The sequence below is a fragment of the Epinephelus fuscoguttatus genome, linkage group LG19 (genome assembly GCF_011397635.1).
Source record: "Epinephelus fuscoguttatus linkage group LG19, E.fuscoguttatus.final_Chr_v1".
Classification (NCBI taxonomy): Eukaryota; Metazoa; Chordata; class Actinopteri; order Perciformes; family Serranidae; genus Epinephelus; species Epinephelus fuscoguttatus.
The window spans coordinates 20,287,167-20,313,265 of record NC_064770.1 but is presented as its reverse complement, the minus strand read 5'-3'; the positions used below and the strand labels follow the sequence as shown (position 1 = coordinate 20,313,265).

Genomic DNA, 26,099 nt, shown 5'->3' with positions numbered 1-26,099 from the left:
AGATGGCTACAAGATGTGCCGAATGAGTGGTGATTTTCAGCATCAAAGGTGTGACTTTATTGGATGTTTTACACAGAGTATGAAGGCAACTCCAGAGCTGGGGATCGGAACAAACACAGCTTTTAACTGTAAGTGGTTTTTATTTAATGAATATCAAATCTCCTAACCTTCACAGCCAGTAAAATCTCAATTTTAAGATCTCCTCCAGACATATTTTAAAGGTCCAGTGTGTAGGATATAGGTGCATCTATTGGCAGAAATTATACACCGTTGCACTCCTACACCAGAGGTCAGCAACCCTTTACAAGCAGAAAAGCCAAGTTAAATAAAACTGTCAGGAGACGGCATAGTGGTGCAGTAGTTAGCATTGTTGCCTCACAGCAAGAGGGTTCCTAGTTCGAACCCAGGGTGGGGGGAGCTCTTCTGTTCAGAGTTTGCCTGTTCTCCCCGTGTCTGCATAGATTTTCTCCAGGTACTCCGGCTTCCTCCCGCAGTCCAAAGACATGCAGGTTAAGTTAATTGGTGACTCTAAATTGTCCGCAGGTGTGAATGTGAGTGTGAATGGTTGTTTGTCTCTATGTGTCAGCCCTGTGATATTCTGACAACCTGTCCAGGTGTACCCCCCCTCTCGCCCAATGTCATAGGATAGGGATAGGCTTCAGCCCCGGAAAATGAATTAATGAATAGAGCCGAAAAATTAATTTGAGGCTTAATAAGGTTACACAGCCTTATTATGTCTAAATTATCTTATCAACATTACTTTAGGCCTACAACGATGATGAATGAAAATTAAAATGTTCAAAAATAACCTCTGTCCTACATGCTTGGCACACAGGAGAAGTTTTAGTTCTTTAGATGCTACTAAATCCTACACACCGGTCCTTTAATACATACTATGAGTCAAGATTTTGTCTGATACAGGTTTTCCACACAAAAAAAATACATCTAGTCATTTTCTGTCACTGAAAAATCCAGAGTATATAATGGACAGTGCGAGACGTCTCCCACTCCTCTGAAGTCCATTCTCGGTTTGTGTGAGTTGCATGGTTCAAGTGACTGGTGTCAAACTCTGCACATCACTGTACATTATTCTGTACAATGAAGATCAGACATCCAACCAAAGTGACAATAAGAAAAACACATTTTTGAGTGGAGGGAGACTCTACAACTTGCTGAATAAAGCTAAACCTCTGACACACACACGCACAAACCAGTATTCAATAAGTGCTAAATCTTCCACTGGAAACAAAGTCCTCAGTTTTATTACTTCTTCTCCATATCCTATCTCACCTACGTAAACCAACTTCACTTTCACGTAGCAATAGGAATGTTCTGTACTATGTTCCTGTTTGCTAATTCAAGTTTTAACACCTGCGTTGACTTCCTGCCTTCATGCGGCAGATAAAAAGCTCTACAGTTTGGCCCCTGAGCTTAACCTCTCTACCTGGATAGTTAGGGAGGCAGCTGCGGGGTCATCAACAAGCCAGAACAGCTCGCCGTTAGTTGGGACAACGCGGGCCGCTGGAAACGCTGGACCTTCTCTACCCTCCAGCACTTCCTGCAAGACAATGGTCACGGTGTTAAAATACATGAGCACTGTTACATAAATCAGTAGTGTGAACCATATCCCTGCTGGGTCAGTGGGTCAAAGAACTGCTGATGCACAGATTATTGGATTGTTTTTATCCATCTGTAACAGAACAGAGGTGTGAAATTGTGCTCAACATCATGTTCCTTTCACTTTTTGGGTTTAGTTTTAGTTCTGACATGGTTTCAACTAGTCCCAGATCATCTGTCAGCTGTAACCGTAATTGGACCTGCAGAGCAAAAGTGAATCTCTGTGATTTTTTGTGTCTGAATTAGGGCTGGATCAGTACTAGATACCTTTAAGGAAGTGACCAAATAACCCAGGACCATGTAGCATCACCAGTTCTCCAGTCATATGATACCTGCATTTGATCCTTTTTGTGCCCAGATCGAGAAAATGATAACTATTTCTATGTTTTTTCTCACAGCCATCCCCACACGTATTTTTGGATTTAAAGCAACGTGCGATTGGCTCCCTACCTCAGCAGCTACAACCCATACAATCTGTGGTGTGGTGAAGTTAAGCACGGTGTATTTGACAGGGTAGCAGTTCAGTGTGCCGAAATGCCACCAAAATGTTTTAAAGTGTGACTTTTCTACATGCCTGTGTCATCTGGTGGCATTTTATGCAACTGAATGCTTCCATTTACATCAAATGAAGTAGAAAAAAATGAAGTACTCTGTTGGTAATGGTATCACTTTAGGGGCACTGGCATTGGTACTGGTATCGTAATATTTTAAGGATACCCAGCCCTAGTCTGAAGTGCTTTACTGTGCCATGGAAATGGGAGGGATTATGAATATGATATGAGGTCGATATTACCTTCAAAACGGGTGCTTTGCTTCCTCCTGTTGACACAAAAACCACACAGCGTGCAGAGTTCACCACTGGAAAGGTCATAGTCACACGCTGTGGCGGTGGTTTGGGAGAGTCGCTGATGGGGGCCACAATCTTCTTGGTTTCCTGAATATGGGGTACACCCAAGCCCAATCATCTATCATTTGTAATGTATACAGTTGCCAAAAAAATGCCAATGGAGGAACCACAACCCAAAACTATAGTGTGACTGTCGTGTAAAAAAACAAGGCAGAAGTGTAACAAAAATGGAAGACAGTGCAGGCCACAAAGTCACGGTTGTGCTTAAACAAAACCTATCAATGATCCATACATAGTCAAGGGAGCGTCTTGAAGAGTGCAGGCAGAACGCATATTGGTTTTTTTTAGACTAGCAAATCAGGGACCACATCAAAGGGTAAACCCTGAAATGCCTCCCGGCCTGACTTAGCACGGCTGCCAGAAATAAATTCAATAATGTGTTTCATGTGCTTACTGCAGGGAAAAAATCCATATTTCTATAACTGATGGGTATGATTTAAAGAAACCCTTGCAGAATGCCCAGAGCCCTGCAATGTAATGACAAGTGGCAAATTTACAGACATTTCTAAAACAGAGTTACACTATCCGCCATGGTTCAACATTCAGATGTAGGATTATGTCTTAAGGATCATAATAACAGTGCAAAATATAAAAATAGTGATTTAAGATGTATCAAAACAAAGCTACAATCCCCAATTGGTTTAATCAACTGCATCATCTTAAGTCTGAGATGTGTTTGGTGGAGAATCAGAAAACCTTTCCGCAATCGAGATAAGAATTTGACAGATAAACAGGCACATTTAAAATTGTGCCATCAGATTCACTAGAGTACGGCACTCACCTCCAGGAGAGGGTGGTTTGGGAAGAGGGAACAGGTGTGTCCATCAGGCCCCATACCCAGCAGTAACAGGTCAAACACTGGGAAGTCGTCATCAGGGAAGACCTGAGTGTTGTGTCGCAAAATACTGTTAACATTCTGCAAAATGCGTGGGGACTCTTGAGCCAGAGCTGATCACAGAATAATAAATGTCTGCACCTTCTTCAGTTTGCGGGTATAATCCTCAGCACACTCTGTGACTGGCAGAGAGGAGTCGATGGTTAAGATCCCATTATCGGGGATGTTGACCTTGGAGAACAACTGACCCTGAAAAAGAAACAAGGGATTTAATTTAACCCCAATGTCACAGAAAACCCATGCACGTGCAAACAAACATACACCCCTGCACAGGTACCTTGTACAGCCCATAGGTGCTCTCAGGGTCATCGAAGGAAACCACCCGCTCGTCACAGAAACCAACAACCCACTTGCTGCAGTCCAGATCTGGCAGGGCGGGCAGCTCTTTGCTGAGCATGGTCACAAGGCTTCCTCCAGAGAGCCCCAGGGTGAACCTGCCATGAGAGCTGATGGCCTTCTCAGCCCGGGACGCCACCAGATGGGCCAGCACCGGGCCGAGCTCAGCTGAGGAGGGGAAGACCACGACTCTTCTGCCAGCCATGAGAGATCTGCGTGAATACAGGAGTTACTGGGTAGACGAGAGGGAGGAAAACAGGTTTTGAGCAATAGATAAGGAAGTCAATTACAACACAGTTCTGCAAGTCATCATGCGTCTGCAGCAGTTATCCACATAAACAGTTTGTGTACTAAAACGCTGCTTTTGAAATAGTTTCGCTAAGGTTGTCTTAATACTATATTGTAACTAGGCTGGGACTGTGCAAACAGAGGAGTGGAGATAAAAACTACAAACTGACTTTGCACGATACTGCTTTAGCCATAACCGGAAATATGCAGGAGAAGCGACGCTTATTCCTTTGCATCTTAAACAAACCTGACATTTAAGTTCTTTGACTACAGTCTACAGTTACGTGAAAAAAAATCCTTACTTTGTATGAATCTCAACAGCAGATTGTCATGTGGAGGATTTTCAGTCGGCAAATATAATTCGACGCAGTACTTCCTGAAACCCTTCCTCACCAGCCAATCAGATTCTGTGTTTAGACAGCTTTGCATTCTGGTCAGTGGAGTCCGCGGCTAGCTAATTTGCGTTTTCTTGGGTAGCGCGGGCATGTCCCGCCCTACTCTGCCTTACTCTGCCTCTGATTGGCTTACAGTGACATTGTCACGCCTCATATCTAAATCTAACCAATCCAACAAAAGAAGTTAAAGAGTAGTAGCCAATCAGAGGGAGAGGAGGGCGGATCATGCCTTGCCATCCTAGGAAATGCTACAACGCCATAGAAATTTCGCTTGTATGCTAGCAAGTTAAAAACAGACGATTAACAAAACACCTCAGGAGATTTGGGAGAATTTCACACAACGTCGACTTTGAAACTGAAGTCAGTATGAAGCTGTGTTAATATTACGGCTCGATATTGTAGTTTTGTGTTCGGTTGCAATGCTTCCTCCCGGCCGGCAGATGGGACTACTGCATCCGTTTTCACCACTTGAGTTTTGAAGAGACACTCACGCGTATCTCGAAGGCATGCACACACACCTCTTCTCGTGTATATCGTTGTAACTACATTTTTACAGTGAACATTAAGAGACCTTTTGACTGTAACGGTAACTCGTGCGCGTGCGACTGGCGCCCAATAAGAGAGCTGAACACCATGTCGACAGTCTTCTCTTTCCAGACACAGCTCGTCTCCATCATGGACGCGTTATCCAAAACAGCTGTGATGGAAATAAGCAAACTGGTCGAGATCGAGTCGAAGATGCTGAAAATTGAGATAACTCGAGGGCGGAACGAGATCGCCTCGCTCACAGAGAAGCTGCAGCTGATGGAGAAATTGCTGTACATCGCACAGGGAGGCAGGCAGGACGCAGCAGCAGCAGCATGCTCAGCGGTGAGGGATGGGTCAGAGGACGGGATACTGGAGCCTGACAGGGCAAGACCTGCCATAAAGAGGTAGGCTTGTTGATTCCTGTGTGTTGCCTGTAGGTAGGTAGTGTGTTTGCGTTGTTCTGACATCATAAATACATCTCTGTCATGGTCAGCAACACCCTGCTGACACCCTACTGGTGTGGTTAATCCATGTTTATTGCATCCTAGTGAAAGTCCATGGGAGAGCATAAGTTCCTCCACTGAGATGAACAAATGGCATCATCCTCAAGGTGAAGAGCATGTCATAGCTGAGGTAAGTCCTGCACTGATCATATCAAGTCACTGTATTATGAGCACTGTCTTTGAAGGGGAACACCACCTCAGTTGGTGCCAGAAACCAGAGAAGTCTCAAACCTGTGATGTCATAGGGTATAAAGTCTGGAGCTGCTTCATAGACAATCAGTGGAAGCAGATTTGATTTTTAGCACTCTAGTTTTTGGGTTCGACAGAAAGTTGTTCATGTCTACTCATACTTTCAGGCTGTCTTAGGCCGTAGGTATAACATGTGAGTTTTGAAAATGGCCGTAATTCCCCTTTAATTTGTATCATTCATATACTGTTCTCTCACTAGATGCCGAACCCAGTGAAAGATCAGCCTGAACTGATCGTGGTAAAGGAAGAGCCTTCAGAGGCGGACAACAGAGACTGTGACCAAGAGAGGACAAGTGAAAACAGTGAGTATTCAATAGGGCTATCAATATCAGGATATGAGACTAGGTAGACCTAGGTTTGTGGTATATCATGAAACCGTAAACTGTGAAACTTTTTTTACTCGAATTTCCATTTAAAAGTCTTAAAAAGCATTTAATTTATTATCTTAAAATAAGGCCTGCCTGAGGCAGCCCCCTTGCTCTGACATCTCTCCATTCAATGCATGTGCAGGCCCTGTGTGTGCTTGTGTGTTTCAGACCTGTGTGTAAATGACAGCAGAGTGAAAAAACTGAATTTCCCCTCAGGGATTAATAAAGCAGATCCTCTTCTTCTAAATGTCTCTTGCAATAATGTCTAACAGATCAGCATAGCAAAACCAACAATACCCATATTTTGCTTCCAGTTGGGATGCTCAGAGCAGAGGATCTACTGTCTGCTTGCTAGTTGTCACAGTACCCTGGGCGACGTGGGGAAGTGCAAATTTGACGAAAATTCATGATTTTACCAAGAGTTTGCAGCATAGCTGAAACCAATACCAGTCAATGCAGAATAGGCTCTGTGTATTTCATGCCAAAAGTTTTTCGAGCTCGGCATGATGAGAATGGAGGCAGTGGAATCCCACATGCAGAGTGAGAAACACAAAATTGCCAAGAAAACACACCAACGAACGCCAGTTCCATTCTACCCTTATCTCCGTCATGAGACAAAAAAAGGTAATGTTTTATGTTACAATAAACATTTTGGGCAAAAATATCCCTTATCCTAAGTAATAGATGTCAGGTCAGTTTTGATTTGTGTAAACCTGGTTTTTAATGTCATTTCAAGTGGCACTGAATTGTTTTAAGTATGACTGAACTTAAGCTGTAGGAGCCCTGTAATAATAATAATAATGATAATAATAATAATTCATTCAAACCTTTATTTAAGACCTCGGGAAATCAATTGAGGAAGACCCTCATTTTCAGTGATGTTGAGCATGTACAAAGACATTAAAAACAATCCATAAGCAAACAAAGAACCATCATGCACATCAATTAAAACAGAAATGAAATCATACAAACAACAACAGCAATAAATATAATCACTAAAAGTAGAAACACAAGACGATAAACATGCTAAGCTGTAGATGTATAGTTAAAAGCATTTACACTCCATTAAAACAAGATCAGAAATAAGGCAATTTAACGGCCATGAGGGTGGCAGTGTCAAACTTTAAGATCTTTTGGAGATTATTCCCAGTATGGGGAGTGCCGTAAAAGAATGACATTCTTTCTAGTAAGATTATGTGAGGTCAGAGTTAAAAGGGATGAAATAAAGGGTGGAATCATCTGCATCAAAGAAACATCAAACAATATCATCCCAGTAGCTGTATTGAGGTATTTGCTCAAAAATATCAGCTTTATTGTGTGATCATTGCATTCAGCTTGTAGCCATCATTAGAGTTACTGGGATAATGTTCAAATTCTAACATGTTCATTTGCTGTCAACAGGAAGGGAATCTTTCCCAGACACACGGCAGAGTCCAGAAGTGATGCAGTGTCCCAAATCCATCGCAGAACGTCAGCAGCCTCTGTTTACCGACCGCTTTGTGACCATGAGCGCCCAGCTGTCTCTTGCTGGACCGGGCAGGAGGGAAACACAGTGGAATCCTCAGCTCACACCTGCACACACAACACTAGTGGCTGGGAAAAGCTTGGCTCAGAACGTCGCCTCCCAAAGCTTAAGCGTGCTCAGGAACATGAAGCTTCACAACTTGAGGAACTCAGGTGCCAAGAGGTTCGGTTGCTTGCAGTGCGGCAAGAGCTTCAGATGCTTCAGCCAGCTCGAAATACACCAGAGGAGTCACACGGGAGAGAAACCGTTCAGGTGCACGCTGTGCGGAAAGAGATACGCACAAAAAGGGCATCTGTACACACACCAGCGCACACACACTGGGGAGAAGCCCTACCGCTGCCCTATTTGTGGAAAGGGCTTCATTCAGAAATGTACTCTTGATATGCATCAGCGTACACACACCGGAGAAAAACCTTTTGTTTGTATCAAATGTGGCAAAGGCTTTACAAAGAACTGTAATCTGAAGAAACACCTGGCAGTACATCTAGACCCCAGTCTGAACATGTACGGGAGTGAATCCAGTGTGCCGACATTTAGTGGGACGTTCATAAATGGAACCACCTAAAACAGCCAGTCAAATGTAACCTACTGCTGTTTGAAATATTTTGTGCATAATAAACTTATCTTTGCTCCAGATGCCAGTGTGTATCGCCTGCTTTACACCTCAATACACACATAGGTTACATTATGAGGCACAACACTTCATGTGAACTGACTTTGATGACTGATCCAGTTAATAAATAGCTCTTGTTTTACTGATAGCCATCATTACTAAAAAAAAAAAGCAGCTCAAATTGCAGTAATGTAGAGGCTTGAAAACAAGTGGATAATCAGTAACCACAATACCAAAAATGCCACCACAGTGAAGCTGCCTAGGAGTCAACAGAGGCTGAATCCTCACTTGGAGCACAGAAAAGTACCATATTTATGTTTCTGCGAACATCAGTAAATCCCAGCCAAACATATTTTGTAAAGTAGATGTCGCAAAGCTTTGAATCAATACGTAGAACTTGGGTGTGCCTGTAGCCTGGCCTTACTTGACTTGGATCTTGGGTTACAGGCACATCACTTGAAACGTGTGACCTGCCAAAATAAAATGGTTTGGCCTCAGACACCTCCAATTACTGAGACCATGTTGTTGGGACCTGATACGGTTGATGACTACTTTAAATCTTTTTTATATTCATCACATGTCCTAGTATTCCATCTTATCTGTATCCCCGCTTGTGTAAACAGCACTAGAAGGTTAGACTGGTCTCTGTAATAATGCTAATAATAATCATGATGATAATCAGTGTTAGGGAAGCTGCTTTGAGAGAAAGCTACCAATTACTTCACACTGGAAGAAGCTGAACGACAGCAAAGCTGCCCAAGGGAGAAATCTAGTTTGGTTTACTAAAGCTACTCAGAAAAAAAGTAGTTCAAACTACCACAACTACTAAAAAGTGATCAAATTTACAATGTACATGTCATACAAAATTATAGCAAAATATGATACACAAAAGATTGCATGCCAGCAAAAAAAGCCACTTGATGCCATTTGAGTTTATTGCAAAAAGTGCACCAAATAACACAAAATAAAATGAAATGAAATAAAAAAGTAAAATAACCCCACCTTTCATGGGAATGTTATGCTAGCTTTAGTTTTGTATCCAAAGATACGCTAAATGTTGATGAGGGAAAAGGGAACATTGCCATTTTTCAAAATTATGTCTGCATACTGAGGTTCCTTAATAGTGTTGTAATTACATAAATTGAAAACGATTGTCCCCCTGCCCATATTCCCTAATGGCTGGCCTTCTTCTGACTAAGTGATGACTAATACATTTAACTTTAGTTATAAAAACTAAACATTGTCTGCATGCCTTCACAGAAATCAGGATGAAAGACAAGGGGTGTGGGGCTCATCAAAGGGTCAAAGGGGGTTGAATTACATTAGAGAAGCAATGGTAAAATAAAAATAAACAATCCTCTCTTTCCATGCTGCCCAAAATTGTTTGTAGTTTCAGTCTTTAACTACACAAAATGGTAAACTACTTGAATCACTATGCAAAAAGGAATGTAGCTGCAGCAAGCTACTGCAAAAAGTAGTGAAACTCCTAGATTAATTAGATGTAGGTCTCATCTCCTCAACACTTATGATAATAAAAAGCTGCGCGTACAGTATTGATCAATAATTACTGAATTTAAATGGACATTGCAGCTCCTCAGTTGTGACCACTGGAGGACAGTGAACACTCATGATGCTAAATCAGGTCTAACATGAAGAGTGGTCTCCATAAAACAAAACTGATAGTTAAAAAAAAGCTTTATTAATTAAGTTGTTGTCAGTACTGCTGTTATGAACTCATAATGAGGTGTACATATTGATATTTATAATAGTTATACTGATGGTAATCGTGTTACAAATTTAATGTAGTGTTGCAGTTCCTGCCTGTGACCACTAGGGGGCAGTGAACACTCGCGTTTGTGAATAAACTACAAGGCTGGTCTGAGCCAACGAAGAGTCTAATTATTTTATTGTTAAAGATAAAATTCACAATAGTATTGACATGATTAAACCTATCTATGTAATTCTCACAAAAGTAAAAAAAACCCTTTTGTAATCTCTTTTCCATTTTGCTGCCTTCAGGTGCTCCTCGTAAACTTTGCCTCGAGTGCATATGCCGTTTCCCACAATCCCTTGCGGCACAACTGTACCACACATTTGATTAAGGGGCAACACTGCTACGCCGGGAATCTTGCCAAAATTTCGAATTATTCAGCCTCCCCGTCGAGATGATGTGCGACACGACGAACCGAAGTTTCCGGGCGCAGTTAGCCGCCGTGCTGGACAAGCTAACGAAGGCGGCTCTGGTGGAAATAGGCAACCTGGCTGACGAGTGCTCCTCCGTCCTTCACACCGAGATATCGCTGCACAAGACCGAGAACGAGGCGCTGAAGAAGAGGTGCTACTTACTGGAGGTCCAGCTGAGAGCAGCGAGGGAGGCGCAGACTTACCCTGCACATGTCAACAGTGTCAGCAGCAGCCGACACCCATCAGGTCAGGACGGGCCCAGACATGGTCACACAGCCTGGTCACTAGGCTGGTCACTAGACTGGTTACGAGGCTGCATAACGTCACTGTGAGGTGTTAGTCATAGCAGGCTAGTTAGCTGTGGTGTAGACTACTGACACCTCAACTCAGTTATGTCCTAGTGCAGATCTGCATGGTTATATTCAGATTTTATGGGGGGAAAACCCATTAATGGTGTGTTAAGTTGCACATCATTGTGTCTGCGGGTCCTTAAAGTGTCTTATAATAAATATTAAGCCTTAAAAGTAATTAAATACTCCTAAAATTGAATTTGAGAGGTCTTGATTGCCACAGAAAATGTAACTTATTTATAATTTTAACAATTTACTTTTTGTCAAATGAGTCAAGCTCTTCTGTGTCAAAGTTCACATTTCTGATGTTACAAATCTTAAAACTATTACATTACATTTTCACTTAGCCCTGTCATTTACAAATTTCCAGTGTATTTACTAATATTTCCAAGTGACCCCTCTTCTATAATTTAGTAGGCTAATGACCCCTGAGTAAATTACATATATTATGGATTTTTCAAATAATAGTCGATGCATAAGAATAATAGCACAGAACAACTAATAATTTGCGCAGTTACCCCAAATAGTAAACGCAACAACTGCGGTAAATTTCTGTAAAATTAGTAATTACAAAAAAAAAAAAAAAAAAAAGTTCTGAGAAGATTTTATATTATTCTCTGTCTGCATTATTGTTATTGTTACTTTTGATTTTATTTTAATTTTTACTCTTTAATTTATTTATTTTTTTAATTTTCTATTTTTTTTTATTTTTGATGAATTCAGTGGTTCCTTCCTTCTGATGCTTGGCCATTATTCTGTTAGAGCTTTGGTTGTTTTAATTGTGCCGTTTTCTAAAGCAGAACAAGGTTGTTTAGCAGAGAGTGAAGGCTTTGTGGATATAGCTTGTGTTCAGGTCTTTTTCAGTAAGGTAATTTGTCCAAAAGTCTGTCTTAAATATGCTTAAAAATCATCTTACAGCGATATTTAAAAGCATTACATTTCAGTGTCTGATATATGTACACTTCCTGTATTTCATCTCGGTGAATATTTCCTCCACAGACGTCCCCATTTCACATCTGCTTCTTCCTCCAGAACAGCAGCAGCAGCCTGCTCCAGCCATTGATGGCGTTTTCGGAAAGGACTGGTGCATGGATCTGTGGAGAGAGGACAAACTCCCGCCTCAAAGGAAAGAGGCAGTGGAGCCTGCTGCGATGACGAGCATGGTGCCACAGGTCAGTGACTCATAAACCAATTGGGTTTGTGTTTTCCAATGAAATCATTTCCTCATTGAGCTGAGATGACCGTTGTGTTCAAAGCTGTTTGTCACATGTCTTGTTGGCAGGCTATAGTCGGGCTGAAATGTGGGCAGACAGTCTGGTTATTAGGCTGCCACAACATAATGTTACTGTTGGGTATTAGTCATAGAAGGCTAGTTAGCTTTGGTGTACAGATACATCAAGCCCTTAAAAATTAATTAAATTGTCTTAACTTTAAAATTGTGAGGTCTTAATTTTCAAAATATTTTTTATCTAATTGTATTTATTCCTTTTTAATTTCTTTTTTGGCAGGCAATAGACCTAATGGAGCGAGAACCTGATCTCATCTTTGTTAAGGAGGAGACGTATGATGATCCCATTGGCCAGCAGATGAGGCTCACAGATAACAGAAAAGGTATGTTTGGATTAAATATAAAAAAACAAGTTGCTGTTTTTGATAGTTTGTGTCATTTAACTGCATTTATTCTCATTTGACAGTGGCTGGAATCTTTGACGAGGACAGCATGCTTCACAGATCTGTTGATGAGCTGCAGCTTCACTCAGGTGAATTAAACAACTACCCCATGACGGCTGACACTCAAACACAACAGCGCACGCAGCCAACCATTATGGACAAGCTGATCGACGATGCAACAATGAGCACAATGGTGGACAACACCAATTCTTCCTCGGCCACCACAGAATACTCAGACTACACGAACAATATCCACATGAACGCAACCAAAGAACCCAACGTTCAGCCAAGACCCATGAAACCTGCCAAACGGTTCGAGTGCTTATTCTGCGGGAAGATATTCAACTATCTGAGCAGTTTAAAAGTCCACATCCGGCGACACTCCGGCGAGAAGCCGTTCAGCTGCACGGTGTGCGGGAAGCGCTTTGCTCAGAAGACGTACCTGAAGCTGCACCAGCGCGTTCACTCGGGGGAGAAGCCTTACAGCTGTCCGGACTGTGGCAAAAGTTTCTCCCAGAAAAGCTCTCTGAACATACATCTTCGAACGCACACCGGGGAGAAGCCTTACAGCTGTGTGGACTGTGGGAAATGTTATGCATACAAGTACGGTTTAAATCACCACCAGTGTTTCAACTGAGAGATCGAACCATGCTGTCTGATCTGAACTTCAATGAACTCTTGTTGGCTCAAAATGTGCCAGCACGTCTATAGGAAATGTGGATGGAAACTGTAGATTTGAAATACTCCGTCTGCATCAAAGGAAGGCTTGTGTTATAGCCTGTATGGTTAACGGTGCTGCTGTAAAAATATTAGTTTGTTTGACGTGTTTTTAGCTTTACTGCTGATAGAAATGTTGCTGCAGCCAAACAAGAGAACAAAGAATATCTGTCCTCTCTAATGTAGAATTAGATTTGGTGGGATTCAGTTTATTTGACAGGTTGCGGGGGCAGGTCATTGTTGAATTTATGATGCCCTCAACAAGCCTTTAAACTCAACTTCACGACATGTTGTGATAGATAAGAGTCACGGATCTGATGAGACTTATTTGCTGCTTCCATGTAATGTGAAGTGCTCATTGAAACTAAGGCAAAAATACTTCCATTGTATCCAGGGTTCCCACATGGACAAAATTTCAAAACTTTTTATGACTTTTCTAGCACCCATGATGAAATTTCCACGACTGTTCACAATGTAGAACATGAACAAGGCACCTTTTTGAAAAACGCAGTACAAATTCTAAGTAGTAGATATAGAAAATTTGGGACTCATGATCCCACATGTTAAATAACAGCATCACATTAAAGATAAACACTCAGTGTAGAAGTCCATAGTACAGGCAGCCAGTCCAAAAATGCACCTGAGGCCCTCTGACTGTAGTTCAAAATCTTTTATTAGTACATGAATAACCACAAGTTTCGACTAGAGAGTTCTCATCAGGGTGTAAAACATGTGAGGGTCATGTGACACAGGTCAGGTGATATATTGGTTTAGCCCCACTAGACAAAAAACCACACTGACAGAAATGCGTGTCTTCAAGTGACTCTTTGCCCATCCTTGAAGAGCACCTGATTTTATTTTATTCTAACGACACAGCTTTTAACCCAGTGCAGCACTTCCTTTTTTCCTCCAACTCTGTCACATTATTTGCCTCTTACTCACTCTACATATCAGATTCAAACTTTAGTCGCACATAATTCCAGCTAGCCAGCACATGAGGAAGGGGAGGCAGAGTGTTAGGAAAATAAGGAAGAAACATATGTGATGGTAAACATTGACATAGAGCTGCTTTATGTTAACAGCTACAGAAGATAAAGTTGCCGTCATGCTTCATTACATGGAGGGTTATCCATGAAAGATTACTGTAACAATTAATTTATTTTACACACAATATTCTAGGAGTTTTTCAAAAGTTTCAAGATCCATGACACTCCCAAACCTGGAAAATGAGATTGTAAAATTCCATGACTTTTTCAGGTTTTCAGTGACCGTGGGAATCCTGTGGTGTCCATCGCATGTTGTCGTACGGCTGCCGAACAGATAATACATACCTCAGTGTCATATTTCATGCCACCAAAGGCCTGTGTCGAATAATGCCAAAATAAGTCGGACTACTGTTCCACTGTTTGCACACATGTAGCATAAACCTTCAAATCTACCTCTTCACAACAGTGTGGAAGTAAAACAACCTCCTCTGTTTGCTTCATTACCCAGCTCTCACCTCTGCTTTGTATTTCACATGTCATGCCTAATCTGTTGTCGTTTAATTAAACAGAAAGAGGGCAGCTCTGTCTGTTTGTGAAACACAACTGTTATGAAATATTGATGTGTGTTGGTTACATAATCCTCAAATGAGATCCAGAAATGGTGTTACTGTTAAAACTAAATGTATTTGTGTGGCTGCATCATAATTGTAGAAAGAAATGTTGTCAGTGTACAGTCAAGCCAAATGTTCATTATTTTTTTGTTTTAATTTCTGTTTTAAGAAGTCACATATTTTATTATGTAATGAACTTTCATCACACTTGAACAGAGCAGTTACTTCTACTGAGCACTTCCACCGATTAGCCGTAACATCAAAACTGCTGTGAGTGAATGACATTGGTAATGTCCTGCTGGGAAACCTTGGGCCCTGGCATTCATGTGGATGCAACTTGACACGCACCACCCACCCAAATACCATTGCGGGCCAAGTACACGCCCTCCCAGATGGCAGTACCCCCCACCCCCGAGCATGACAGCGTGCTATGCCACACCTCAAAAACTGCTCAGGAACATGACAAAGAGCTCAAGGCATCAAACTGACCTCCAAATACCCCAGACCCCAACACAAACTAGCATCTGTGGGACGTGCCGGAAAAAGTCGATCCATGGAGGCCCTAACTTGCAACCCCCAGGACACCCTGGTGCCAGATACCTAAGGAGGCCACATGACGCATGACCTCTGGGGTACCGGCATGTCCCGCAGATGCTCAATCAGATTTGGATGTGGGGAATCTGGAAGCCTGGTTGACACCTTAAGCTCTTTGTCACATTCCTCGTGGCATGCGTGAGCACTTTTTCGGTCATCGGGGAGTGCTGTTGCCATGACGGGGTATACTTGGGTCTGCCATGGTGTTTAAGTATGTGGCGGGTCATCCAAATGAATGTGAGGACCTCAAGGTTGCCCAGCAGAACATTGTATTGCAACAATCAATGTTACTCACTTCACCTGTAAGTGGGTTTAATGTCATGGCTAATTTTGTCTGTAATAATATGATTCCCTTGAATGCACCACACTGACCTAGCCTAGTGAATTATGGCTGCCCAAGAAAGAAATCTTGTGCTGTTGATTTTTTTTCCCCCGTTTTCACTCAGACCTGCATGCCCCTTATGGAGCCCCGTTCTGATTGTCAAAGTTGAACATGTAAACTCAGCTGTAAAACTGATTCCTCAAGGTGAAGACAACTTCAGTATAGATTAGACAACGAATAACTCACACTTTAAAAGGAGAGTTCTATCTAATAAAAGTTTAATAAAAAGAACATTCATGTGTTTCATTATAAGGACAGAGACAACATCTAAGTACTTAATGGTTAAATTAACTGGCAAAAACAGGACATCTTGTTTTTTTTCTAGCACTACAGTACAGACTACGACTTGATACAAACATGGCATTAAATGCCCCTACACTAACATGAGTACCACATGACGCATTCAGATAAATAAAGCTATAGTTCTTGTCAGTCCCTGACAGGTTGATGTCTCCTAGCCTTGGGGAACTCTTGTTTTCTGTGCGACATTAAGTGATGGTTGAGGTTGACCTTTTGCGTGAATGTCTTCCCACATTTGACACAGCAGAACGGTCTCTCTCCAGTATGGATACGAAGGTGACATTTCAGATTGCCTTTCTGGGTGAACCCTTTCCCACAGAAGCTGCACCTGTGTGGTTTCTCTCCCGTGTGGACGAGGTAGTGAATCCTCAGAGCTGATGGATTCGCAAAGGTCTTCCCACACAGCTCGCATGATCTGCTGACCGGCTGAGAGGGAGCCGGGGGCACGCAGGTGTGCGTGTTGAACTTGTGCCGGCGAGGGAAGTGCTGCTTACAAATGTTGCAAAAGTTGGACTTGTGGGACTTCATGTGGTGTGTTAGGGTGCCTTTGTGGAAGAACGTCCTGCCACATATTTCACAACTGAATTTCCCATTGTCCGGGGCTCTTGTGCTTTCTACCTGAAGCATATTAAAGTCGTCACCCGTGTGTTCATCTGGAGCTGTGCTGTTGTCTGAGTTGTCTGCAGGTAAAGTGTGCTGTTCTTCATTACTGGGCCCACATTCAGCGTTCATCGTCGGCTCTTGCTGACTTTCTGTAACAAACTCTACATTGTCATCGTCATCATCATCCTCCTCCTCTATTGGAATGATATGAGAGCTGAAGGCTTCCTCTGAGTCACTGATGCAAATCAGCTGCATGGACTCTTCTTCCATACCGCCTGCACACACAGCCGGCTCTGCATCCGGATCAAACGGCAGGCTGCAAGTGCTGCCGTCGGCTGAGATACCCACTGACGGTTGCTCTGGTTCCTCAGCCATGCTTTCTTTATGTTCTGCTGCATAAAAATACAAAGTCAAACACTCAAAAACAAAAAAAAAAAACATCTAAAGCTGCAGGCTGCTTTGTGTTCCCTCACGCCAACGCCCCTTCACTCTCTCACCTTCTGTACTAAGTGCTTCCTGCTGGCAGCTGCTGGTAGCGTCCTCCACATCCTCCTCTTTGATCTCAGTCACAGTAATGTGGTTGGACAGTGTCGCCGTGAACTGTAAAATGGAAAAAGTCCAAATGCCAAACTGTCATTAAATACAGCAGCATCTTCTGTGACAGCGATGCTGAATCTGACAAGAACTGAAATAATCAGTCGAGTAGTCAATCAGCAAAAAAATAAGCAGCAATTTTGATTATTAATTCTTCCTGTCAGCAGCAATAAACGAAAAATGTAAAATAACTATTATTAGATTGAGTGTTAAATAAAAAAAGGTCCAAAATTGGTTTGTTTAGAGAATCCGTGTTTGCCAAAGACAAAGGACAGTGGGCTGATGGCATACAGACTAAACAAAGACTGAATATGGTGCAGAGACTTATGTTATACATAATTTGTCTTAAAAGCAAAGATCTCTAAGTGCTCAGCTGAGATCTGGTATGTCACCTTTGACTTTTGAAACTGGACAGTGTGTTAATCTAGAAGAAGAAAAGCAGATGTGTCCATTGTGGTGTCTGAACGATACAGAAAATGAGTGCCATTTTATTTTCTACTGTTCATTTTCAGTGTGAACTGCAAAATGCTTTGCTTAGTAAGATCAAAATAGATACTGATTTTGTAAATATGGAAAAAGCACAAGACTGAGATGGCTGTTCACACATCAAACATAAATTAGTCTGTTATCTGAACAGGGAGAAGAGAAAGAAGCTCTTTATCGAGATTATCTGAAGATATTTGGTGGTTTCTCATGTAGAGGTTAATTTCGGATGATTTGGTTTTGCTTTTAGTTTGTTTCTTTTTCCACATGCTTTGTACGTGCACGATTTGGCATGACAAAAATAAATAATGAATGAATGAATTATATAACTACTAGACATTTTAGCAAACAAAGTTGTAGTATTTCTTTTATTTATTCATTTTCAGAGACAATGCACATTAATCCACATCACTGCAAATGTGCCAGTGTTAGACAGAAAGGCTCATTTTCAACTGTTGTCATTCGGCCTGATGTTAAAATTGGCCAACAAATAAAACACACAACATGTAAAATCGCAACCGGACAAAGCTAAACACGAACAGCTTAACAGAATAATAAAAGCTTAGGTTAGAAAAGCAAGCACCATGCAAAGTAGGGCATGCAAAATGCAAAGTGATGAATGTTAAGGAGACATTCAGCACAAACAGTTACAACATGGATTACACATTAAAATCACGCTACATGACAACGAACAGGTAAAACCAGACGGACAGTCTGACGAACACAGACAAAGCAGTGCAGACAAGGCGAGCATGCAATGATGAGGTTTAATAGCAGGTCTGGTTGCTAGTAACTCTCTGAGAAGCTCTTACTGTAAAAGCTTTTGGGCTGAAATATGTTTTCCTTCTTGGGACAACTGTGTCTCCTTAACTTTTATGATTTATTGATGTCAATATTCGTGAACAGGAGCTATTTCCTCTTAAAGCCAGAAACCAGAGAAGTACGTCTCAAACTTGCGATGCCATATGGTATAAAGTCTGGAGCCTGATTTTGTGGGCCAACTAAATGTTTGTTTGCTTTTTTACACGTGAATGAGCTTTATTCTGTTGTCATGTCCTCAGCTCTGACACAGAAACATACCCATATACACAGATTATTCCCATGAGTGCTCCCAGTGACATCTATAACATCTGTCACCAGTCACTGTCAGTGGAGCAGCTCCAGACTTTATACCCTGATGTCACAAATTTGAGTTTTAGCACTCTAGTTTTTGGATTTGGGAGAGAAATGTTCATGTTTACTTATATTTTTGGACTGTCTTTGACCCTAAGTTCCCCTTTACTGATAGCAATATTTCTTAGATGCATCCCTTAGTGTGGTATCTGACTTTTGTACCCATTATTCCTTTAATAATAATATGAATATACACGTTTTATGACCTACATGACATGGTTTAGACATTTTTGAGAGCCTATTTAAACTCCCTAACGATATTACACATGCTTTTCATTGTGCATAAGCACATTTTTCTGTTGCAATATTAACATCATTCTGCAGTTTGTATATTTCACCTTCAGACCTGCATATAACCAGCTGTGCAGCATGTTTTATTGCTCAATGCTATATAGGTATCAAACATTTAACAGCTGTGTAAACCTTCTTCTTACTACCTCAGAGGACTGCGGTGAGTCTCTCTCCACACTGCACGGGTCTCTGTCTTTCCACAGATTCATACACCAATCTTTCCCAAAGATCCCCTCTATGGTGGGCGACCCAGACCCTGAGGAAGAGTCAAACAACAAAAGTAAATCAGCGGAAAAGTGAACACGAGAAACCATGCAGCCGATCTCTGCCTTTGTTACGGTGAAACAATAAAAGTACCATAAGCGTCCCCGTCCCCGTGGCACACAGTTTGTACACCTACGCTGCGATAACTTTTACACAGTCTGGGGGAGTCGCTTCTCACAATGGTCAGCTCGCACTCCAGGCTGTTCACTTTCTCTGCCAGGGCGGTGTTAGCCACCAGGAGCTGAGACAACCGCAGCCGGAGCTCCGCCGTGTCTTCATCCACCAGCTTGCATATCTGACTCAGGGCAGACCTGGCCATCGTCTCCATGATGGTGGAGAGCTGTGAGTGGAAAGAGAAGCGGTTCGCCATTGTTAAAGCCGGCTGAGACAACAAAAAACCTCTTCAACAGCTAAGGAACAAATGTGAACACAGTGGTAGCGAAGCAGTGTGAAATACATTAGCTGTGCGCGTCGCTAATGATGCTAATTTGAGCTAACGGTTCTCGCAAAGCGGGAACTAAATAAATGTAGCAGCCGTGACGTATTTCCGGCGGATGTAACCGGTCAGCTGCGTTTTATTACAGAGCTTCCTGATTCCCCGAGAAGAACCGATGTGTTTTCTTTAATAAATTATCATAAATGCAGACGGCTTTCACGCGTTTAAACGTATATTTCAGTAGAGGACATCCGGTTAAACCTCAGCTACGACCATGAACACGGAAAAGGACTTTTCACCTCTGACGCCCAACATTGTGAGGGCTCTGAATGACAAACTGTACGAGAAGAGGAAAGTGGCAGCTCTGGAGATAGAGAAACTAGTGCGGGAGTTTGTGGCTCAGAACAACTCTACTCAAATCAGACATGTCATCCAGATCCTGGCCTCGGAGTTTGCGCTTTCCCAGCACCCCCACAGCCGGAAGGGGGGTCTCATTGGACTGGCAGCCTGCTCCATCGCTCTCGGCAAGGACTCAGGTCTGTATCTGAAGGAGCTTATTGAGCCTGTGCTCACGTGCTTTAATGACTCAGACAGCCGCCTGCGCTACTATGCCTGCGAGGCCCTGTATAACATAGTCAAAGTGGCCAGGGGAGCTGTGCTTCCCCACTTCAACCTGCTCTTTGATGGGCTCAGCAAGCTCGCAGCAGACCCAGACCCCAATGTGAAAAGCGGATCTGAACTCTTGGACAGACTGCTGAAAGACATTGTGACAGAGAGTAACAAGTTTGACTTAGTGGCGTTTGTCCCCCTGCTCAGAGAGAGAATCTACTCCAATAATCAATATGCTCGGCAGTTTATTATCTCCTGGATCCACGTTCTGGAGTCCGTGCCAGACATCAACTTGTTAGACTACCTCCCCGAGATCCTGGATGGGCTCTTCCAGATCCTGGGAGACAACAGCAAGGAGATCCGCAGGACATGTGAAGTGGTGCTCGGAGAGTTTTTAAAGGAGATTAAGAAGACGCCCTCCAGTGTGAAGTTTGCAGAGATGGCCAACATCCTGGTCATCCACTGCCAGGTTGCAGATGAAGCAAAACTCACAAACGATCTGATCCAGCTGACAGCTATGACCTGGATGAGAGAGTTTATACAACTTGCAGGCAGAGTGGTTCTCCCCTACTCCTCTGGCATCCTGACTGCAGTGCTGCCTTGCCTCTCATACGACGACAGAAAGAAGAACACCAAAGAAGCAGCCAGTGCGTGCAATCACAGTCTGATGAAGCTGGTGACCCCTGAAGATGATGAGGATGAGGAGGAGGAGAAAAGTGGAAGCACAGGGTCGCCGTCCAAGGAGGAGGATCAGCCTAAAACTGAAGTGGACAGCAATGATATCCTGAATGCATCACAAGAATCTGTTGGTTTAAGTAATATCAGCTTCTTTGCTCCAGCGAATGCTGACAGGCCTCAGGTAACTCTGGACCTGGACGGCATTGTTCAGGTGTTGGACAGACACCTACACGACTCCTCCACTGGCATGATGACCCGCATAGCTGTGCTCAAATGGCTCTACCACCTCTACATCAAGACACCACGCAAGATGTTCCGCCATACGGACAGCCTGTTTCCCATGCTGCTGAAAACACTGTCTGATGAGTCCGATGAGGTGATACTGAAAGATCTGGAGGTGCTAGCTGAGATAGCGTCATCTCCTGCTGGCCAGACGGACCAAATGGGCCCCTGCGACAGCACAGACAACAAACTGGAGCTCAAAGTCCCAGAGAGTGCAAAGCCAGGACAGCAGCCCAAAGTAGTGGACTCGTCCCCGTCCACTCCCAGTATGAACTCCTATTTTTACAAGTTCATGATCAACCTGCTGAAGCGTTTCAGTCTGGAGAGGAAGCTGCTGGAGAACAGAGGCGCTTTCATCATCAGGCAGCTCTGTCTGTTGCTTCACGCGGAGAACATTTTCCACTCCATGGCCGACATCTTGCTGAAGGAGGAGGACCTGAAATTTGCCTCCACCATGGTTCAAACACTCAACACCATCCTGCTCACCTCGGCTGAGCTCTTTCAGTTGCGCAACCAGCTGAAGGACCTCCGCACTCAGGAGAGCTGCGCTTTGTTTTGCTGCCTGTATCGCTCCTGGTGCCACAACCCCGTGGCCACTGTGTCGCTCTGTTTCCTCACACAGAACTACAAACACGCCTATGACCTCATCCAGAAGTTTGGAGATCTGGAGGTGACGGTTGACTTCCTGATTGAGGTCGACAAGCTGGTGCAGCTCATTGAGAGCCCCATTTTTACCTACCTGCGCCTGCAGCTCCTGGATGTGGAGAACAACCCTTACCTGATTAAGGCGCTGTACGGCCTGCTGATGCTGCTGCCACAGAGCCAGGCATTCCAGCTGCTCTCCCACCGTTTGCGGTGTGTTCCCAACCCGGAGCTCATGAGGACTGTGGATGAGTCCAAATACATGGACTCAAAGAAGCAAGTGGTCTCCAAGCGTGCCTCTCATACTCAGGTGGATTACAATGAGCTGCTCCAGCACTTTGACCGCGTTCAGAGTAAACACCTGGAGGTCCGGCACCAGCGCTCTGGACGAGCCTCCGATCACCCTGACAGGAAGCTAATGTGAAGTCATTGCACCTCCTCTGACCCTTGAGGACAGCGAGAGGAGGGTGAAGGAAAAATGTTAAGGACAAGAACAAAATATATAGATATTGAAGCCAAAAATTAAGTATGATTAAAAACTGTCTCATCAGAGCACTGGATATATATATACATTATCATGACACAATGATTTGTTTGTAAATTAAGAATGTCCTGTAACATAAGAAAACAACACATTTAATACACTTCAGACTACACACATGCTAATTAACAGTTACTACTTTATGTGAAGATTTGAGGAATGTACATACAATCTCACACATCATAACTACTGGTGGTGATATTACGGCCATATCCAGATCATGCCCTGTCAGCAGCTGAGATTATTTCCAGCTAAATTAAATGTCCACATTGTTTCAAGTGATTCTGACATGCATTTCAGTGTTAAATAGCGCACTTCTGTCTTTTAATATCCAGGTGAGTGAAACACAGTATTTTCATGGTGTGTGCTGTTGAACAGTAACAATAGAGCATGCGTTCAGGGTTGCCTTAATCTCTTGTCAGCCAAACTCACGTGTCGAGTATTGACCCAGCTCAGCTGAGGTTTTAAATTTTGGAAGCCATGGATGACTGAACTCTGGCATAAATTCCGGGTAGGCCCACGTTGTTGCACCTCTTGCCATTACTTATTAGTGCAGCTGATCGATAATGTTACAGACCTTTTAATTCCATTTCTTTCTTTTTATATTCTTCAGCTAATATGTGTTTCTCTATGTACAAGTGTCTGTTTGTCTTGTGCTCTTAAAACAACTCGCACCTTTGTCATTGCTATGTGAAGATCAATAAAGTGGACCATGTGATTAAAACGTACCTTTTTCATATCTACATATGAAACAAATCCTATAAAAAAAATATTGGTTAAAAGTGTGTGCGAGGGGAGAAGAAAGCAGCAGGCACATTAGTGATACTTCTAATGACTTTATTCCTGTCTGTGTTAAATCCTTTATAACCTGCAGCCTTTTGTAAATGGTCTAGTCGATACTCTGCTCTAGATTTATTATTATAATTAGGCTCATTATACATCAAGCTCCAAATGTCCACCATTAAATCAGTTTTACTTCTATAAGCTTTAAGTTCACTTTCTCTATAGGTTTCTATTGTCATTATGAGCTTGTAATACAGACAGGATTCTGATGAAGCAAATGAATAGTAATAAATTGCATTTACGAGGATTTTCTTTATAATATGACTAATAAAAAAGAGCCTTTTACCTGTTTAAATCCATCTTTAAATTTAAAATAGACCATACCAAATTTAACTGTACTGACAATTATATAAATGTGTTAACAAGAAGGTATTTCATTGTAGACTTAGTGCCTTTACTTGCCCAAAAAATGTATTAACAGTAACTGAAAGTGGCCATTGAAAGACTTAAAGTCATTTAAACAATGTAAACTCAAATTTTAACATAGAAATAACACAATATTACAAGACTATTGATATCAATGAACGAGTAAAGCTTATTAAATAGCTCACATCTCTTTCTACCTTGGAGATTTTTCATGTCCCTTTCAGGTTAGTTGGTTTGAAACTGAGCTGAAAACCTGCCTTTAATGTACATGTTTATTTATGGTGAAACAAGAGGAGCTGGGTCTGCTCTCTCTCCTGCTGCAGGACTATATGTAGTTGAACACTCATGGTACATACTGTACATTCAGAAGGAACATAGGCTCTGCTGCCTGGAAGAGAGAGACCCATCAGTGCTGCGTTGAATTTCACAGATGGAGACTGACGATTCCTGCTGCGCCTTGTGCGGGGAGGTCTTCCTGGCTTCAGTGGTGCTCTGCTGCATCAATTGTGGTCGTAGCTTTTGCAACAGTTGCTTGGAGCACTTCTGGACACAGCATCGTGTTAAAGAGTGTCCTTTTTGCGTTAAAGAGAGACCCCCGCTTCCAGATAAATCATGCGAAGCACATGGGGAGCAACTGTTTCTCCTGTGTGTGGCGGATCTGGAGCCCGTCTGCTCTACATGCCACAGAACAGGCCTGCATATGAATCACATAGTGTATCCCATAAGGGAGGCATTCAGTGATCATAAGGTAAGCTGAATAAAAAGGCATATCTTTTCTGTTTAAAAGTATTGAGCATGAATTTGATAATATGTGGATGCTCACTTCTAGACGTGATGTACTTCAACATGAAGACTGATCTTTAGAGTCGACTGTGATTATTCTCTGATGTTATGAAGATGCAAAATGTTGAAATTTGAATATCAGACATACACAATATGTATTATCTTTCAATACTGGCTATGCACTGTAGTAAAATGTCAGTCAGCCTCCTCATTATTATTTCTATGTTTGCCTCTGTATGAGATGCCTGCATGCACACACAGATGTGTGTGAACATGTAAACTCATGCAGCAAAGCAATCTGTCTTTTCCCAGCTGATTTCATCTTTCCCATTTAGAAACAGGTACCCAGGATTTCCTTCAAAAACACTACAACTTAATGATTTTGTCTCCCTGGGAATGTTCACAAAAACTGTGTGACCAAAGAGTGTGATTATATATCTGTTGTCCTTGACCATTTTCATTATCCTCTATTTTATAATGTTTGTAACTTTGTAATGGTCCAGGCCAGGGGTGCACCATCAGGAGAGGCAAACCAGGCAAATATTTGTGACACCCCCCAAAAAATGTGAAAAGGGGCCTCTGATAGCCACTCATATTGGCATATTTTGCAATGAGAACTAAAACAACTTAAATCTTCCATTAAGGGAACAGAGTGCACTGCCACTTCCCCAAAAAAACCCTCAAAAGGGGCCCCTTCTAGCTACCTTGTGACAGCTGGATACCAATATACCTTTTTTCTCCACCAGAATCAGTGTATGTTATTTTTAAGGCTGCTAAAAATAGGTGATAGACTACTTTCCCATTGCCTGGAGCTGTGTACATGCCTCTGCAGCAGATAAGTGTGTTTGTGGTTTATGTGTTTTATTTATTATTTTTTTGGCGTGTCACAACGTCAAAGGCGGGACAGAAAACAGGTAAGTAAACAGTGGAAAGCAGCATGGACGGACGTTCAAGTGCTGCTTGGATAGAGACTGTATTTTGTGGCGGCCCCTCATTGTGTCACGCCGCCAAAGAGGCTAAAATTAGCATGTCTGCCCAGGTGTTGTATTTCCATGCTGCTAGACAGAGCTGTTTGGAGCTGGAGCCGATAAATACTAGTGACCACCACTGAGTAATTTGATCCAGGAGTTAATACCTATTGTAACCTGCTCAATTAAATAAAAAAGCCAGATGTCAGTGGATATTTGTGGGTTTTCAAGTTGTGGAAAAGGGGCTATAGTTAGGACAGGGCCTCCCCAGAGTCTTGGATCACCACTGACCAGGCCTACCTCGGAAAGATTTTAATCTCAAGGGACCTCCTGGTGAAATAAAGGTTAAAAATAAAATCAGTTTACTAAACTGTAGTTCAGCAAATGACCAATTTAAAGATTAAAACAGCTATTAATTCACCTACTCACACCCACCTACCACACATATGAAATCTGTCTAGCGACTACATGCAGAGCCACTACTAATCTAGCAAGGCCTTAGTGTGTGTGTTTGGCATCCCAAC

General features: G+C 42.5%; 5 protein-coding genes across 10 annotated transcripts; 3 read left to right on the top strand and 2 right to left on the bottom strand.

Moving 5' to 3' along the window:
* Positions 1–1,234: 1,234 nt before the first annotated feature.
* On the bottom strand, positions 1,235–10,630 carry pgls (6-phosphogluconolactonase). 4 transcript variants are annotated; one of them, XM_049561866.1, is made up of 6 exons: positions 10,612–10,630; positions 3,697–3,987; positions 3,501–3,608; positions 3,306–3,407; positions 2,411–2,551; positions 1,235–1,558 (listed from the first exon to the last, which is right to left on the bottom strand). In XM_049561866.1, the coding sequence occupies exons 2-6, from the start codon at positions 3,958–3,960 to the stop codon at positions 1,412–1,414; spliced, it is 762 nt and encodes a 253-aa protein (XP_049417823.1). In that variant the 5' UTR covers positions 3,961–3,987; positions 10,612–10,630; the 3' UTR covers positions 1,235–1,411. The 4 variants fall into 4 exon arrangements, with proteins under 4 accessions (XP_049417823.1, XP_049417822.1, XP_049417824.1 ...); XM_049561865.1 differs by lacking the exon at positions 10,612–10,630 and adding an exon at positions 4,346–4,432; XM_049561867.1 differs by lacking the exon at positions 10,612–10,630 and adding an exon at positions 4,346–4,427 and having other exon boundaries at positions 3,697–3,967.
* Positions 4,733–8,245, top strand: LOC125879773 (zinc finger protein ZFP2-like). The gene is made up of 4 exons (XM_049561842.1): positions 4,733–5,370; positions 5,515–5,599; positions 5,918–6,020; positions 7,488–8,245. The coding sequence occupies exons 1-4, from the start codon at positions 5,072–5,074 to the stop codon at positions 8,174–8,176; spliced, it is 1,176 nt and encodes a 391-aa protein (XP_049417799.1). The 5' UTR covers positions 4,733–5,071; the 3' UTR covers positions 8,177–8,245.
* On the top strand, positions 9,922–15,946 carry si:dkey-210j14.3 (zinc finger protein 157). Of its 2 annotated transcripts, none has more exons than XM_049561843.1 (4): positions 9,922–10,654; positions 11,758–11,930; positions 12,267–12,369; positions 12,453–15,946. In XM_049561843.1, the coding sequence occupies exons 1-4, from the start codon at positions 10,390–10,392 to the stop codon at positions 13,064–13,066; spliced, it is 1,155 nt and encodes a 384-aa protein (XP_049417800.1). In that variant the 5' UTR covers positions 9,922–10,389; the 3' UTR covers positions 13,067–15,946. The 2 variants fall into 2 exon arrangements, with proteins under 2 accessions (XP_049417800.1, XP_049417801.1); XM_049561844.1 differs by having other exon boundaries at positions 9,926–10,654; positions 11,791–11,930.
* A 123-nt stretch (positions 15,947–16,069) lies between these two features.
* Positions 16,070–19,811, bottom strand: LOC125879767 (zinc finger protein 239-like). Of its 2 annotated transcripts, none has more exons than XM_049561834.1 (4): positions 19,521–19,811; positions 19,310–19,419; positions 17,120–17,222; positions 16,070–17,014 (listed from the first exon to the last, which is right to left on the bottom strand). In XM_049561834.1, the coding sequence occupies exons 1-4, from the start codon at positions 19,795–19,797 to the stop codon at positions 16,149–16,151; spliced, it is 1,356 nt and encodes a 451-aa protein (XP_049417791.1). In that variant the 5' UTR covers positions 19,798–19,811; the 3' UTR covers positions 16,070–16,148. The 2 variants fall into 2 exon arrangements, with proteins under 2 accessions (XP_049417791.1, XP_049417792.1); XM_049561835.1 differs by having other exon boundaries at positions 16,070–17,011.
* Positions 19,812–20,126: 315 nt separating this feature from the next.
* vac14 (vac14 homolog (S. cerevisiae)) lies at positions 20,127–23,423 on the top strand. The gene has a single exon (XM_049561824.1). It carries the CDS (start codon positions 20,138–20,140, stop codon positions 22,496–22,498), a length of 2,361 nt encoding a protein of 786 aa, XP_049417781.1. The 5' UTR covers positions 20,127–20,137; the 3' UTR covers positions 22,499–23,423.
* Positions 23,424–26,099: the final 2,676 nt, after the last annotated feature.